At 37.7% G+C, this 18,884-nt stretch overlaps 1 protein-coding gene across 2 annotated transcripts in view; it reads right to left on the bottom strand.

Annotated features, from left to right (window-relative positions):
• Window positions 1-1,770: 1,770 nt before the first annotated feature.
• The window catches only part of Mogat1 (monoacylglycerol O-acyltransferase 1), a 39,412-nt gene continuing 22,298 nt past the window's right edge, over window positions 1,771-18,884 (bottom strand). For both annotated transcript variants that reach the window (XM_015481454.2, XM_048808605.1), the window contains exons 4-6: window positions 18,145-18,319; window positions 17,470-17,669; window positions 1,771-1,997 (exon numbers count right to left, since the gene is read on the bottom strand). In XM_015481454.2, the coding sequence (XP_015336940.1) occupies window positions 1,843-1,997; window positions 17,470-17,669; window positions 18,145-18,319 (530 nt within the window). In that variant the 3' untranslated portion in view covers window positions 1,771-1,842. The remainder of the gene's footprint in view (window positions 1,998-17,469; window positions 17,670-18,144; window positions 18,320-18,884) is intronic.

The following is an 18,884-nucleotide window of genomic DNA, read 5'->3' as shown; positions in this document are numbered from 1 at the left end:
ATGTACTTACCAAAAAAGAACATTTTACGCAAGCCAAAATTAAAGTTGCCCATATCTAGATTTTTTAAATGGTAAAATCTAGAGAAATTCATAAGAGAGAACTTTTAGTGCCTCTTCTTGACTGACTAAGCCTGGGCTTCAACTGCTTGCTAGATAAGCCATCTATGAAGGGTGGTCAGTGCCTCCTCGATGTTCAGTGTGAGATTAAAATCATACCTCTGTGATCACGCGTCATGGGTTTTTAATAAACTTCTTCAAAGGGATGAAATGCATGGGTTTGAATTAACTTAAAGGTCCTGCTTTGACAAAACGAAACAAAACAAAAAACCTGAACTGGTTTCAAGGCCACGGGTCAATGGATTCCTGGCTTGCTCAGTTTGTGTGAAGTCAAAGGAATTCAGGACAAAATACCGTTGTTGTCCCAACAGAACAACTGAAAAAGTTTGCTTTCTTGTATGTGAAATGCTTTCCTGCTTAAGGCAGCCCCATTCAGGTTCCAGCTCAGAGCTTAATGTCTTAACAATCAGGAACCTGAAGATGCATTCCCAATCCGACAGAAGGCAACTCAAGCTTGCTTACGAACACCCAGGACAGAGAAGGTACACAAGCAAGGTCTAGGAAGGAAGATCATGTGGAAATAAAGCATTCTCCTTGCTGCCCAGTTCCTTAACACTTTAGTGGCTAATTATCAAAAATCCTCCTCTGACCTGCTCCCTTCTAAGCAGCCCATAGCACCGTCGATTACTAGTGCAGGAAAGTCAGAGGGCAAATGATCTTCTTCTTATAGCAGGTTTCATTCTATGGAATAGCTTTAGAGCTTCTTCACATTATAGCAAAGAATTTGTTTGCATGTTCCACTATAAATACCTTCATTAAACAAGTATTTATTTTGTGTCTACTAAGTGTCACTAGGAAGACACCAGGAAGCAGGAAGGACAAGGTCCTTGCTCAATCTGATTCAGAGAAGATAAAGGCCCCATCTGCTATGAACTGGATACCTCTCACCAGAGAGGGAGCCTTCTTCCAGAGCTTGGTATACAATGAAGAGTCCATTTGGGAAGAAAATTAAAAGCATTTCTATTACCATGAAAACATCTTAGAATCTCCAGTGTCCTCAAACATATATAAAATCATGTCTCCCAAACAAATGTCCCTATTTATAGCAAGTAAACATGTTTCTAAGCATGAATAGAAATGGGAAAATAAGGCTCATGTCCACATAGGTTTCCTTGGGGTAAACTCATCCTATTTCTAAAATGGCAAAAAAGTGTTGGACTATTATATAAAAATGATCTAAAGGATCAAATTATCTAAGCATTTAAAGTGACATTATTCACTAACAAATGATCTGTTCAAACAGAAAAAAAAAATATTTCCTCTAACTCTTTATATGGCAAATTTTTTATGCACTGTATCCTAAATGCTCCAGCTGTGCTAAACCACAGCTGTTAGACTTAGTAAAAACACCACCTTAGATAATTGTAATCATTAGTGAAAGGAGCTAATGACATTTTGAAGCTGTCACTTTTTTTCTTTTGAATACATGAATAATTCCAAACCTTTTCATAACCGGTAAAATGATTTATACTGCCTAAATGAGCAAGATTATTACATCTTTTAGTCATCTCTAACCTTTTCCTACAGTCATCTACCACATTTTTATTTACCCCAGATAAAACATCAACATGGGTCACCATAAATGATATTTTTCAGTTGCAAATTTGATTCCATTGTCCAAAGGTAAAAACAAAAAAACAAAAAACAAACCAATAAACTTATTTAAAGTGTTTATTCTTTCAAGGGTTGTTCTCTTGTGCTCCTTAATGCCTTACAAGAGTAAAATCATTTAAAAATGAGAGTTTCATGCTCTGGAATTCCATACTTCCCCTTGTGCTCCTCAAATAATTTCCTTAGTTCCTCCATATAGGTCTGATGCAGCTCTTCAATCTGCTCTGGCGTTGGGTGCAGAGTCTGCTGAACGGGAATGGGGCGGCCAACTGCAAAAATAGACAATACATCATGCGTGAGGAACCAGAAGCACTCCACACAGCCTCCTGCCTCTAATGGACAGCTGTGGGAAGACCTGCCAATCAGAAGCCCCACAACGGCTCACTCCAATCCTTCCTTCATTTTACTGGCTGCCTACAGCGGTCACACCATCCCACTCATTAACAAATGCAGGACTTTCCTTCCCAGCAGACACAGGGTTGTCAGTCTCCTTGTGGTTTTGACTTTGAGTCAAAGGAGCTACTGTGCTGACTGCAGCTGTGAGGTAAGTGTGCATAGCTGTGTGTCCACGTCACCAGCATTGTCCCTCTGGCACAGCTGTCAGCCAGACCACAGTGCTGTCATTATTACTGAGCAAGAAATCCTCAAGTCATGTAGCATCCCTCTATTCTGCCTCCTGTTAATGTCTTCCTAAATAATGAAAATGTACCTAACCTCACAGTTAAGTCCTGCGCTAGAGAAACGCAGAGTCATAAGGACTCTGCTGTTTGTAATAGTGGAAATCTACAAAGCAACTAAAAGTTTCAACAGAAATAAAAATTCTTAAGTAAACCATGCAACATTCATTCAGTGAAATCCTAGGCATTGACTTCTTAAAAGGGAAAATAATATAAATATGAAATATGTGTACAAACACAAAAGCATAAAATGTGTTAAGTGGAAAAAATAAGCTGTAAGATAAAGTATGATCCTATTTATGAAAAACAATTCATATTTCTAAGTGCATTAATGACTTTAGTGCATAGGGGGAAAAGTATGGAAAGATGCTAACAGTTCCTTGTAGGTGAGGAGGTAGGGATGGGGGAACTTCCATTTTACCTGTATTTTATGAATTTATTACAAGTAACAAAATATTTGTGTTTTGCCTGTTTAGTTAAAAACATAGTAATGAATCCAAAATAAATCTTGTAGCTTCTATACATATTTTAAAAGAATTTTATATAATAAGTGACTTACACCTCACTTGTAGAGAATATAAAAATGCACAAGACTTTGGTGCTTGCACTTACTCCACCCCCTACTGGTCTGATGCTGCTACTGATGTGAAGGGTCGAAGATGGCAAGAGAGTCAACCGCAGGGCCAGCAGCAAACTGCTATTTCTGACCTTTGGTTAACTTGGGCAAGAAGTCAATACATGAAGCTGTAAGCAAAGAAGTTAACACACACTGGAGAGGGTTCTTTTGTGTTACCCTGAGTCATGCCTTGCTACATACAGGGCTCAGATCTATGCTGGTAATAGAAGGTGGGTAGTTAATAAACACTGAGCAAAGGTAACAGAGCAGAAGGAAAGTGATTAATGACATTAGCATGGACATGGAGAAAGGAATGATATACACACCCTAATGGCAGCATCGATAATCTCAAACTGCTAAAGATTTCACCAGAGACAGCCGCCAGAAGCTTATAAACAATTTTTTTTTCATAGTTTGTAAGTCAAACTTATAATAGTAGTCATCAGTCCTTTAGAACTCATCATCCCAGAGGTGGAACACCTTCAAAAACTTAGAGTATACAATATAATTCTAGGGGGCTGGAGTCGTGGCTCAGTGGTAGAGCGCTTGCCTAGCATGCATGAGGCACTGGGTTCGATTCTCAGCATCACCTATAAATAAATAAATAAAGGTCCATCGACAACTAAAAACATATATATTTTAAAAGATAATACAATTCTATAATGATGATTATATAATTATAATATATTATAATAATATATCATATAATAATTATGTTATAATAATATATAATATATTATATATTATGTTATAATAATAATATGTAAAGTCTAGATTATGATTTCCAAAGTATTTAAATGCAACCGTGTCAATTTCATTGAAATAGTCGAGAATTGAAAACTTGGAACTCAATGGTTAACTCAGCATAAGGAACCGGAAACAACCATCGTGCTGTTGATGGTGACTGGAAATATGGAGTAGGAGAGGCTGGTGTGGTGAGGGGGTGGAATTGGGAGGTGGTGTCCGACAAGCACCAGGTGGGTCTGGGTTTATTCTTAGTGCATCAGCAAGTGCGCTGAGCAACTAACTTTCTCTCTGTTCTTAAATCTTCACATGTCTGGGATAAAAGAGTAGAACTTAATTTGGAAGCGTCCTTCTAGCTCTGAACTTTGAGGAAAAGATTTTGAGAAATATCCATGTAAATCTACTAGCAAATTTGTGGTTTTATAGAAATAGCGGGTTTATTCTTAGTGAAACTATCCCAGTGAGAGGTCTTTGCAAGGCTTCAGGGTGGGTGGGGATTAACAGAGAGACAGGTGGTCTAAGAGGATGAAATGTGTTGCTCCCAGATTACTTTAATTAGGAGCTGTGCATTCTGAATTAGTGAGTCATCTTTCCTAGGAGCTTTCCTGCAGTTAATTCCAGTTCTGTTCTTTTCTTATTAATACTTTTATTGTGTCTCAGATGATATTTTCAAAAAGCTCAAGTGGTGTGCCATATATAGTGACTTTAACATAAGGCTTTTCCCTATAACTGTAAGATGGACAGAGTCTGCTTGCCTTTCTCTTATTTATTTGTAGAGAAACCAAGGTGCTAAAAGTTACTAACTACATACAAAAAAATTAATATTAAAACTAGAGGAGGAGCAGATGACCGCGACCCCAGCCCACCACATGGTAGGAGGAGAGCGACTCCGGCCAGCTGTGGGGTAGGAGGATGGGAACTGCTCTGTGGCTTCATCTACCAACACGTGGGGTGGCTTTACCCACTGGCTTCCACCTAGTGGCAACAGCCAGGACCATCTTCTAGGTTCCTGCAGGCAAGGTATTGGTAACCTGCAGGACACTACAAGATTATGAGATAGAAACTATAATACCTCAAATCCACACTGCTAGAGAGGAAGGCACAGGGACAACATGAAGAAACAAGGGAGGAGAGTGCCCAAAACTGATACAATAATAGATTCCACTGACAGCACAGTAGATGCAGTGTCAGAGAAGAAGTTCAGAATGTACATGGTTAAAATGATCTGCAAAGCAAAGAATGAAGTAAGAGAACAAATACAGGCAACAATTGACCACTCCAACAAAGAGATACAAGAGGGAATACAGGTAGCAAAATATTACTTCAAGAAAGAGATAGACAGAAATCCTTGAAATGTAGGAAAAATAAACCAAATAAAAATTCAATAGAAAGCATCAACCACAGACTAGATCATTGGAAGACAGAACTTCAGGCAATGAAGACAAAATATGTAATCATGAAAATAAAGTTGACCACACAGTGAAGATGGTGAGAAACCATGGAAAAGAACCTCCAAGAATTATGGGATGATAAGAAAAGACCAAATCTAAGAATTATTGCATAGAATAAGGCACAGAGATACAAACAAAAGGAATGGACAATCTAGTCAATAAAATAATATCAGAAAATTTCCCAAACATGAAGAATGAATTGGAAAATCAAATAAAAGAGGTTTATAGGACACCAAATGTACAAAAATTACAACAGATCCACACCAACGAATATTATAATAAAAATGCCTCGCATGCAGAATAAGGATAGAATTTTAAAAGCCATAAGATAAAAGTTTCAGATTACATACAGAAGGAAACCAATTCAGATCTCAGTAGATTTCTCAACCCAGACCATCAAACCTAGGACATCCTGGAACAACATATACCAGGCTCTGAAAGAAAATGGATGCCAACCAAGAATCTTATATCCAGCAAAATTAAGCTTCATATTTGATTGAAAAATAAAAACCTTCTATGATAAACAAAAATTAAAAGAATTAACCATGAGAAAGCCTGTACTACAGAATGTTCTCAGCAAAATATTCAATGAGGAGGAAATAAAAAACAACAATGAAAAGCAACAAAGGGAAGAACTACACTAAAGGAAATCCAATCAAAGGAGAAACCAAGTCAAGTTAAAAACTAAAAAGAAACCAAAATGACTGGGACTACAAACCATGTCTCAATAATAACCCTGAATGTAATGGCCTAAATCTATCAATTTAAAGGCATAGACTGGCAGATTGGATTAAAAAATCCAACAATATGCTGCCTTTAAGAGACTCATCTCATAGGAAAAGATACCTATAGACTGAAAGGTGAAAGGATGGGAAAAAACATATCACATGTGCCACATAAACAAGCAGGGGTTTCCATCCTAATATCAGATAAACCAAAGTTAGTCATAAGAGATAAAAAAAAAAGAACATTTCATACTGCTTAAGGAAACCATACATTAATAAGACATAACAATCATAAATATCTATGCCCCAAACAATGGAGGTTCTACATATATCAAACAAACCCTTCACAATTTCAAGAAGCAAATAGATCACAACACAATAATACTGAGTGACTTTAACACACTTCTCTCACCACTGGATAGATAGTCCAAACAAAAACTAAACAAATTACAGAACTCAATAATACAATTAATGACTTAGACTTAACATACATATATAGAGTATCTCATCCATCATCGAGTGAATACACCTTCTTCTCAGCAGCACATGGATCCTTCTCTAAAATAGACCATATTATGCCACAAAGAAACTCTCAGCAAATACAAAATAAATAAATAAATAAATAGAGATACTATCCTGTATTCTATCAGATCATAATGGAATAAAACTAGAAATCAATGATACAATAAAAAATAGTAGCTGCCCCAACACCTAGAGACTAAGTAATATGATGTTGAATAAGCAGTAGGTAACAGAAGACATCGGATAGGAGATGAAAGAATTCTTAGAGGTCAATGAGAACACCAATACAACATATCAAAATCTCTGGGACAGTATAAAGGCAGTGCTAAGAGGAATGTTCATTTCATTGAGCTCATTCATTAAAAGAATAAAAAGTCAACAAATAAATGACCTAACATTACATCTCAAAGCCCTAAAGAAAGAAGAACAAATCAACATCAAAAGTAGTAGAAGACAGGAAATAATTAAAATCAGAGCTGAAATCAATGAAATTGAAACAAAAGAAATAATTTTTAAAAATTGACAAAACAAAAAGTTAGTTCTTTGAAAAAATAAATAAAATTGATAAACCCTTAGCCACACTAACAAAGAGAAGGAGAAAGAAAACTCAAATTACTAAAATTAGTGATGAAATCATGACGGACACTATTGAAATGCAGAAGATAATTAGAAACTATTTTGAAAATGTATACTTCAATAAAATAGAAAATCTCGATGACATTGACAAATTTCTAGAAACATATGATCTACCCAAACTGAATCAGGAGGACATACACAATCTAAATGGATCAATTTCAAGCAAGGAAATAGAAGAAGCCATCAAAAGCCTACCAACCAAGAAAAGCCCAGGACCAGATGGATTCTCAGCCAAGTTCTATAAGACCTTCAAAGAAGAACTAATCCCAATACTCCTCAAAATTTTCCATGAAATAGAAAAAGGAGGGAACACTTCCAAACTCATTCTATGAGGCTAGCATCACCTGATACCCAAACTAGATAAAGTCACATTAAGGAAAGAAAACTTCAGAACAATATCCCTGATGAACATAGATGCAAAAATTCTCAATAAAATCTTGTCCAATTGCATACAAAAACATATTAAAAAATAGTGCTCCACAATTAAGTGGTGTTCATCCCAGGGATGCAAAGTTGGCTCAACATACAGAAATTAATAAATGTAATACAGCACATCAATAGACTTAAAAGACAAGAATCCTATGATTATCTCAATAGATACTGAAAAGGCATTCAATAAAATACATCTCCTCTTTATGTCCAAAACACTGGAAAAACTAGGAATAGTAGGATCATACCTCAATATTGTAAAAACTATCTATGCTAAGTCCAAGGCCAACATCACTCTAAACAGAGAATAATTGGAAGCAATCCCTGTAAAAACTGGAACAAGACAGGGATGCCCTCTTTCATCACTTCTATTCAATGCATGTCCTTGAAATTCTAGCCAGTGCAATCAGACAAACAAAAGAAATTAAAGGGATACACATAGGGAAAAAAAGAATTCAAACTATCACTATTTACTGATGATATGATTCTATATTTTGAAGATCAAAAAAATCCCACCAGAAAACTTCTAGAATTAATAAATGAATTCAGCAAGGTAGCAGGATATAAAATAAACACCCATAAATCAAATGCATTTCTATGCATAAGGGGTTGAATCCAGTGAAAGAGAAATCAGGAAAAATATCCCATTCAAAATAGCCTCAAAAAATATAAAATACTAGGGAAGCAATCTAACAAAAGAGGTGAAAGACTTCTACAATGAAAACTACGGAACACTAAAGAAGGAAATTGAAGAAGACCTTAGAAGATGGAAAGGTCTCCCATGCTCTTGGAGATAGGAAGAGTTAATATTGTCAAAATGCCCGTACTACCAAAACTGTTATACAGATTTAATGCAATTCCTATTAAAATCCCAATGAAATTCTTCATAGAACTATAAAAAGCAACCATGAAATTAATTTGGAAAAATAAGAGACCCAGAATAGCTAAAGCAATCCTTAGCAAGGAAAGTGAAGCAGGAGGCATCACAATACCAAACTATACTACAGAGAAATAGTAACAAAAACAGCATGGTATTGTCACCAAAATAGACATGTAGACCAATGGTACATAATAGAAGACACAAAGACCAACCCACATAAATACAGTTATCTCATACTAGACAAAAGTGCCAAAAACATACATTGGAGAAAGGACAGCCTCTTCAACAAATGGTACTGGGAAAACTGGAAATCCTAATGTAGCAAAATGAAATTAAATTTCTATCTCTCATCATGCACAAAACTCAACTCAAAGTGGATCAAGGACCTAGGAATTAGACCAGAGACCCTGCACCTAACAGAAGTAACAGTAGTTCCAAATCTTCATCATGTCAGATTAGGCCCCGACTTCCTTAACAAGACTCCTAGAGCACAAGAAATAAAATCAAGAATCAATAAATGGGATGGATTCAAACTAAAAAGCTTCTCCTCAGCAAAAGAAACAATCATTGAGAGAGAGCCTACAGTATAGAGAGCAAATTTTTACAACACATCAGAGCACTAATCTCCAGGATATATAAAGAACTCTAAAAACATTGATAAACCCTTAGCCACACTTTGAGCCAAACTTTGAGCAAAAAAAAAAAAAGAAAACCCTATCAATAAATGGGCTAAGGAACTGAACAGACACTTCTCAGAAGAAGATATACATGCGATCAACAAATATATGAAAAAGTATTTAACATCTCTAGTAACTAGAGAAATGCAAATCAAAACTACTAAGATTTCATCTCATTCCAGTCAGAATGGCAGTTATCAAGAGTACAAGCAATAATAAGTATTGGAGAGGATATGGGGAAAAAGGTACACTCATACATTGCTAGTGAGATTGCAAATTGGTGAAACCACTTTGGAAAGCAGTGTGGAGATTCCTCAGAAAACTTGGAAAGGAACCACCATTTGACCCAGGTACCACTCCTCGATTTATACCCAAATGACTTAAAATCAGTATACCATATCACATAGTATACTATGTCACACAATGTTTATAGCAGCTGAATTCACAATAGCTAAATTGTGGAACCAACTTAGATGTCCATCAATAGAAGAATGGATAAAGAAACTGTGGTATATATACACAATGAAATATTATTCAGCATTAAAAGAGAATAAAATTGTGGCATCTGCAGGTAAATGGATGAAGTTGGAGGATATTATGCTAAGCACAGTAAGCCAATCCCAAAAAACTAAAGGCTGAATGTTTTCTCTGATTAATAGATGCTGATCTATGATGGGGGAGGGGGTCATGGGAAGAATGGAGGGTCTTTCTATTGGGCAAAAGGGAGGATAAGGAGGGGTTATGAGGGTAGGTAAGATAGTGAAATGAGATGGACATCATTACCCTAGGTATATGTATGATTGCACAAATGGTGCATCTCTATATTTTGTACAACCAGAGAATTGAAATGTTGCACTCCATTTGTGTACAATTAATTGAAGTGCATTCCACTATCATGTACAACTAAGTAGAACAAATTTTAAAAATCAATATAATAAAAAAATATTAACATTAGCACTCCTGCCTCTTATTACTAAACTAACCCTAAACTGGGATTATAGAGTAAGAACTCTTTTTCAATTGCTTTTTTTTTTCATTATGATGTCTTTATTTTATTTTTTTTAACTTTCTTATTTCTTACATACATGACAATAGTGGAATGCATTACAATCATAATTATCCATTCACAACACCATTTTTCATAACTGTATATAAAGTATGTTCACTCCAAATTATGCCATTATACATAAGCTCTATTATTATTGTTGTTGTTGTTGTTATTATTATTATTATTATTATTATTATTTGCATTCCAATTGCTTTTTAAGGATAAGACCAGAGGTAACAAAACAAAAATTTGCTCATCATGATCACATGTTGACTGACGAACCCAAGGCAGCCTATCATGCAGAAAAGAGGTTGGGAACCACCAAACTCTGAGCAGTGGGAATAACTTCTTTTCTAAGTTCAGTACCACTCTTGCTGCTCTGAAGCTAAATTGCACTTTTACTGGACATAGAGCTATTATTTATGGTGGGTCCACTAGATATCATTAAACTGAATCCATGAACAACTGATGAGCTGCCACTTCTGTCCCTGTTGCACAAAAGAGAACAATGAAGCTGTTATCGAGTCCAAAGAAAAATATCATGAATCCAAATAGCAGTGTCAGAAATGTAAAACTTGAGAGATTGGCTATGGCCAAAAGGCAATGAGCTGGGACACTCGTGTCCCTTCCTGCCATAGGCCTCAGCGGAGTCACTCTGCCTTCTGCAGAAAGGAGGGCAGATGGAGGGAATAGCTGATCAAAGCTTTGGCTCTGAGGCCCCTATTGTGCTTCAAATCCAACTATTCTGTGACTTAGCCCTAAGCTTTTAGGACCAACACCGAATGTCTTGGGGCCTCAGCATCTTGAGAAGCTGGTGTGTTCTAAGTTTCATCGTAGTTCCGTTCTTACTAATTCTAGTGCTGAAGGTCAAATGAAAAGATTAATCTGAAACTGTTCTGAACTGAATTATCACATATTGGGATATTCCAAGAAAGGTCCCTGAAGCCCTTGAAAGACCAAAATCCTGGGCTGGAGTTGTGGCTCCGTGGTAGAGTGCTTGCCTATCATGGGTGAGGCATGGGGTGTGATCCTCCGTGCCACATAAAAAAGAAAATAAATAAAATAAAGTTATTATATCCAACTATAATTAAAAATATTTTTTAAAAAAGACCAGAATTCTCTCTCTTTGCAAAAAGTAGACTGTTTACTACTATGGAGAAGGGAGAAAAAAAAAAAAACCTTTCAACACAGACTTAAGTTATTTGCAAACTGCTGCAAAATCTCTCCTCGCAACACAAAGGAAAAAAACAGCTGCACCAGGCTGCTCCTGGAAGTGGGACCTCCTTGCCTTGGAAAAACCAGCCAATGCCTACTGTGGGAGAGCCAGGAAGCAGAGCTGTTGCTGTTTCATTGCTCTGTACAGCTCGCATGCTCACCTCCTCCATTTCCAAGTCCATCCAACACCTCAAGACTAGTCTGAGTTTGCAGCCTTACCCAACAGTCTTGCTCCCGGGTCCACGGTGCTGCTCTGTATTTACCTAAGATGGAGAATGAGAAACTTGGTGGGCCTCAGTGTCCACAGCTGGCCAAGAGCTTGGCAATGGGGATGAGTTTGTTCCCATGGAGGCAAAGAGTAAGTCTTCCACAATTAGAAAAAAAATAAAAAATCCTGTCTGACTTTTCTGTAGTTAAAAGATTCTGTAGAGTTTCTGACTCTGTCTTACGTAGGGACTGCTCTTTCTTAAGATGCTGCGTGGCTGCAGACAGAATGGGCAGGGGGCTTGTGTACAAGTTTGGGAGCCAGATGAGACCTGAGTTCAAATCCAACCTCTGGCTCATGGTAGAGGCTCAAAAGACGCCTGAAGTCAGCCCAATGTGTGCCCAATGTGTGTCAGTACGGTACACATCCACAGTACGTTCCCTGAACACTTCTATATTGTACTGGGCATCCTGAACATGTCACTGTGGCATATGGATTATCTTGTGCTAGAAACACTTAAAAACACTACAGAAGGTGTTTTTGCGTTATAAAAAGGGCATTCCAACTTCTCCTTTCCTTCCCCAAAGCAGGAAATAAAACTGCTACGTAAAGGATACGCTCCTTATATCAAGAAGAAATATTCTTATCACCAGAGTGGGAGTCGGGCCAGGAGAAATCTGTTCAGGCCTTATGAACACAACTCTTACCTTCCTTTAGTCTCTGCATCTGTTTTAGCTAGTTCCCACAATCGCCTGTCTTTGTTCAAGCTGCACACAGGCATGCGGGCCTAGCCACTCGGTGGGCCTCCACAGGCGCTCCCAGGTACATGTGAAAATCTGAATGTTTTTCTGTTATCTGACTCATCTCAAGGGAATTCTCAGGCCCAGCTGGAGATGCTAAGAAGGTGGAGGTAAAGTCTTGCCTCCTCTAATAAGTCCCTTTCACATATATTATCTCCTTTTATCCCTTTCATTTTATCATTAAACTTAAATTAAGTTCCCCTTCTTTTCCTTCCGGTTCAGAAAATCCCTTACCCTACTTTTTCCCATCAGAATATGATGACTTGAGCGATAATGAACTTGAGCGATGATTGTCCTCACGTGGTTCCAAGTCAGTTTTATATAAACGAAGTACATTCCCATCCTGTTTTAATCAGCTTTGGCATCACAGTGACCAAAACACCTGACAAGAACTTAGGGGAGGAAAAGTTAATGGGGGTCTCTTAGTTTCAGAGGTCTCAGTCCATAGATGGCAGACCCCAAAATTGGGGCCCCAGATGAGGCAGCATTTCATGCGGGAAGGGCTCATGGCAGGGCCAGGACACAGGGGAAGAGGCCACAGGACAGATGCACACTCCCAGTGACCCACCTCCTCCAGCCATGCCACCTGCCTGCAATGACCACCCAGTTAGTCCATCACATGAGGACAGACTGATGAGGTTACAGCTCTCACAGTCCAACCATTTCACCTCTGAACATTCCTGCATCTATAGAAGCTTTGTAGGGGACACCTCATATCCAAACCATAACACATCCCTGTCATTTTTATTTTTAAAAAAATTCATACTTGTGGAAAGAACACTATAATAAGCACTTGCATACTCCATCTAGACCCAACAATTTCTAGCATTTTCTGCATATGAGCACATATACATGTTAAAAATATATATATATGTACATATACATATATATACATACATATATGTATATGTATATATATATATATATATATATATATATATATATATATATATATGATTATTTTTATTTTTGTCCAAGTGTTGGAAAGTAAGTTGTGGCCATCAATGATTCAATCATGTGAATCATCCCTAGATATTTCAGGCTGCCTTACCTAAAAGAACAGTGTCCTAGATAACAGCACCATTATTATGCCCAAGAATATGAACCTCCTCGCAAATTATCATGCACTTAGTCCACATTCAAACTTTCTCAACAGTCTCAACATCTTTTTTGGTTGTTCCCCCCCCCCATCCACGACAGCTGTTGTGTGTCTGGAGCATCCCCTCCTCTTTGTCTTTCATTACATTGATATTTTTAAAGAGTTCAGGCCAGATGTTTTATACGATGTCCCACAATCTGGATTAGTCTGATTATTTCCTCATGATTTGATTCGGATTAACATTTTGGCAAGAACACTTCCACAGGGAAAGCCAGACACATCTGAAAGCTCTAGACAAGCTGGTCAGGAAGCTTCCTGCTCTGGGCACCAACCTACACCTGCGGGCACTGGAGTTAGGCAGCACTTTCCCACGCATCATGACATATAATCCCTAGAAGAGCCCTGAAAGAAGACAGGGCAATTATACTTATCTCCTCTTTTGTATTTGAAAAATCCAAGGCTCAGAGAAGATAAAGGAAACATTCAAAGTCACTTGGAGTTAGGCCTCAAGTCCACACCACTTCCTCTGTATGTCTCGGTGGTGCATAATAAATGCCTTCCTAAAGTCACTGTCAATCTGTGAGCAGCAGGGGTCTGTGTTCAACGCAAACAGTCAGGGCATGCCCTCCGATGGAAAGAACCAATTTCTTAATGGCACCGTTTATATTTTTCCAACGTTGCTATCAGAATAAAAATAAAATAAACACTTCTATCACATCCATACTCAGAAGACAGGCCAGGAGCTCTTAGAAGCCAGGACGTGGAGGCTGGGGAAGGGTCCGGAACCCTTTCTGTGGCACACGCTAACACAGCAGAGAAGCCTGGCTGAGGGGAGGGGGGCCCTGCGAGGAGGGCAAGCTCTTCTCTGTGGTAAAATGCCAACAAATAAATACAGAAGGAAGACTCAAGTTTGAAAATCATCAGTCTGTAGCCGTGGCTATAATGACTGACCCAAGCACGAATTATCAATGGATATTAAAGCCACCAAGTTAAACTGGGTGAGGGGCAGGATAACTACATATCTCTGAGGAACACCCCTCTTGGGGTATTTGTTAATAATAAAGTAAAAAAGAATATTCTCTTTCCATTAAAGAAATCAGAGAAACACTTTGCCTAGTGATCAAAACAAATTCAACTGAAGCCAGGCATGGTGGCGCATGCCTGTAATCTCAGTAATGTGGGAGGCTGAGGCAGGAGGATCGTGAGTTCAAGCCCAGCCTCAGCAAATTAGCAAGACCCTAGACAACTCAACAAGACTCTGTCTCTAATTATATATATATATTAAGGGGGTGGGGTGGGGATGTGGCTCTGGGTTTCAACCTTGATACAAAGAAAATACAATCAAGAATGAGACAAAATGAAAGCACATTCCCCAGTGGAGGATTCTATAGCACAAATGGCTGGAATTATCCAAACTGTTCATGTGATAAGGATAAAAAAAAAAAAATTTAAGTCTAGTTTAAAAGCTTAAAGAGATGAAAATTAAGTGGCATGCTTAATCTTCTCAGGGAAAAAAAATATTGTACCTCACCAATCAAAAAAAAAAAGCCATTGTTTGCAAGAAAATTATTGGGCCATTTGGTGGAATCTGAACATGGACTGTAGACTATTTAGTAGCACTTCAGCAATGCTAGGTTTCCTGAGCTGTCCTGATGTCATGGAAGAACATACTCTTGTTCTTAAGAGATACACATGAAAGTAATTAGGAGCAAATGGGCGTGAGGTCTGCATTTGCTCAAATAGTGGTAACAGTAAAAAAGCTATTTATTACACCATGAGAGAGAAATCAAAACGTAGTAAAATGTTAACAACTGGTGAAGTTCAGGAGAAAGGAACACAGGCAGGGATTTCACTACTCATGAAACCTTTCTAGTTTTAGCATAAAATTTAAAAGCAATTAACATCAGCACACTCCTGGAAACATGAAATCCAAATAATATTTCTTACGATGTGTGGCAGAGATTATCTAAGTTAATGAACTCTTAACCCACTGGAAGGAGAAGGGACCACAAAATAACTTGGCATTCTGGCTGCTGCCTGAATCCCCAAGGGGTGGGACAGAGAGAGCTCTTTCATGGAGTCAGCACAAAAAGACCTCTGAGTTAAATGCATTGATATAAAACGGAAATGCACACAATTCAAAACATTGTTTTCATATTGTGTTTTATTCTCGGTGGCATTTGGTATATAGCTTGTGATTCTAAATAGCCTATCCTCAACTTCTGCTATTTTTTGAGTAAACAAAATCCTTTAGGTGCACATGGTGGGGAGGGTTGGCTTCTCATCAGCTGGCTGCTGTCAATCATCTCACTCTCAGACTCTAAGACCATGGCAGCTGAGTTTTCATGAAATGTTCATATTCTTTTTTTTTTTAAGAGAGAGAGAGAGAGAATCTTTTTTTTAATATTTATTTTTTTTCAGTTTTCGGCAGACACAACATCTTTGTTTGTATGTGGTGCTGAGGATCGAACCCGGGCCGCACGCATGCCAGGCGAGCGCGCTACCTCTTGAGCCACATTCCCAGCCCCCATATTCTTAACTTGATTTTCAAAAGGCTCCAAATTATAATAGGATACTGGGGATGCTACAGCCTAGTAATTGTTTTAGGGTAAGTAGAGAGACATATCAAAGGAATTGTTCCTTATTCTGAAGCTTTAAAAGATGTACACTGGAAAAACATGAATGAATGCAAGAGCTATAGCTTTCCAGTCTTGACAATTAGCTCTGATTCAGTAATTCCGTTTGACCAATTGATCAATCCTTTATTTGTCAATAAAGGCGTAATCTGCTTAAATCAAAAAATAAACCACTTTACTTAAAAAAAGCTTAACCCAATCATGATCACTTAATTCAACAGAATACCCTTTGCTTCCAGCAATTACAACTTCATGTGAACATATGGGCATGCCTTAAAATTTCCTTTATAGTCCCCCACCCCAAAACCAGTAATAGGACTTTGTACATAGGGATCAAAAATGATCAATTAATATTATACCAAAGAAATGTAGCCATCTGATCTTGAAGGATACGGTTGTAACCTTAAACTTATTTCAGTGCTCCTAAAACACCAACTATCCAACAGGCTGTAAATGTTACATCTGAGTTAAAGATGGCATTATGTGACAACATGGAAACCCCAAAGCTATGTAAACAGTTACTGGAAAATCTTATTCTAGTGGAATAGATCTTTAAAAAAAAAAAAAGTCACTATATTTCAATTTCATTTAATCCATGGTGCAAATATTATTCCAGTTTCATATAAAATATCTAGTTTTGGTTAATTCTGCTATGGCTCATTTTCCCTTTTACTCACCAGTCTCCCCCCAACTCGAGGAGCTCACTCATTATGCTCTTATTTATTTACTTATTTATTTAAAGCAGGGTCATGCTGTGTTGCCCAGGCTGGTCTCAAATCCCTATGCTTAAGCCATCCTCCTGCCTCAGCCTTCCAGATACAAGGACCTGGCTCTGCTTCTGTCCTTTTAGATCTTTACCCTCCTCTTAACAACTCAATTCTCCAAAATGTGTAACTTTTAAAAATAAAATCAGTCAATACCAGAATACATATAAATTTAGCCAATTGCACATACACAAAAAAATGCTTTTGCTATAGAAATTGATGCTTAAGTGAAATGTGATGAAAATATCTTTTACATAGAAATTTTCTTCTGTTTAATAGATGCTGATGGAACTTGTTCAAGAACTGTCATGCCATCAGCTGGTACAGAGAAAATGATTCATTACAGAGTATTAGCAACTTTATTTCTGTGTGACTCAGTGGCGTAAAACTGGGTTCTACCTGTAGTTCAATAATGGTGTTCTTGAAAGCAATCCCCATTCAACTGGAAAACAGCCATTTCATAAATAAAATGCATATGATAATTAAAGCTCAAATAACACCTACAAATTATTATGTTAGGAAATTTTATCCAAATCCACTTGTCTTACATGGGCACCTTAATAACATTAATATTGCTTAAAAGCGAGATAACAATTTGTTTCATTTTCTGTACATACCAACAGTGTGGATAGGTTTCCGATAGGGAATGAAGCCAAAACTGTACTGAAAAATTCCTCTGGCATGAAACAGTGGCAAAGAAAACCCCATGATCTTCTGCAGCTTTTCTTGAACAGTCCGAAGCCATGAGCCCTCAGGGTTGTTAATTTGTTTAAACAGATCATTTTCACCAAAAGAAAACACTGGGACCAAATGGGCACTGCAAATAACAAAGGGGAAGGATAAGAATTTGAGATGAAAGATTTAGATAATTTCTTTGGTCCAGCTGACATTTGCAATGAAAAAACCTAGAAATTCTTGAATGTGCCCAGGCCTCCTTGTACTATATAGGTAACTTCCTATTCAAAGGACTGAAACTGCATTACACTTGAAGGAGAGTGATTCGGCAAGCTACTCAGGGTTTCGGGAAGCTTCCTTTTCATTGGATTTTGTTCCTTTGGTGGGAAATTTACGCTGTGTGCACATTTTGTTTTTTTGTTAGTTCCTGGACGCCATGGCACCAAGCAACCTCCATAGAAAGGTTGTGTTATGGTCCCCAAGAACATCCACACCTGCTTTTATTCTAAGATCAACTTGGAGGAAGTCCTTAAGGGCTAGAAAAATGACTTTCCTTCTTTGTGTTCATAAAGTCTTAACCTTCTTGACCCAGTTACCTTCAACAAAAAGCCACTTACCCATGAGTCAAAGCAATTTTAATAAATCCTTTCCTTGGGCGGATGACCAGAGTCAATTTTCCTGGATGGGCATCCAGTGCTTCTTTGGCACCCCCAAGGACAATGACTGAAATGTTTCCACCTCCCTCCTGACTCAACACATAAGACAGACTTTCCTTCGACACCGAAACAGCCCCTTAATGAATAAAAGGAAATATGTAATTAGTTGTCTCTTCTTAAAAATTAAAAAATTTCTATGATATTGTAGGGTAACTGAACATTTAACAACATTTCCTATGCTGTTTATTTCGGGGGCACTTTGAAAGTTTGTAAGTTTTTTCATAGCCAAATCCTTGATAATGTATTCATTCCATTAATGAGATCTACCTTTAGGCAGGTGATGGGTTTGTTCTTCAAAATGTCACCGATCGTTAGGAAGGCTACCACTTGTTTGAATTGATTGTGCACTAACTTCTAAACTCTACAGTTCTCCTTGCCGGGGGTGTTGTTCAATGTACAAGCTGCAGAGCTACATGTGGTGGCCTTGATCATTGCCCTAGCAGGTCCTTGCACAGAACTCTTCCAAGAGGTTGACTGGACCTTCAGAACACACAATGGGCTGTTTTCAGATATTCTGTATGGATTCTTATTTTCCAAACCTGAATTCATAGCAAATCACTTTAAAAATTCAGACATTAGATTAGTAACCTAGATTACTTGCCAGATCTCGAAATAATTTTAAAATATATAGATTTGACTCT

This window comes from Marmota marmota, unplaced genomic scaffold, assembly GCF_001458135.2.
Source record: "Marmota marmota marmota unplaced genomic scaffold, marMar, whole genome shotgun sequence".
NCBI lineage: Eukaryota > Metazoa > Chordata > Mammalia > Rodentia > Sciuridae > Marmota > Marmota marmota.
The sequence above is the reverse complement of the archived record's forward strand: the minus strand, read 5'-3'. Positions and strand labels throughout refer to the sequence as shown.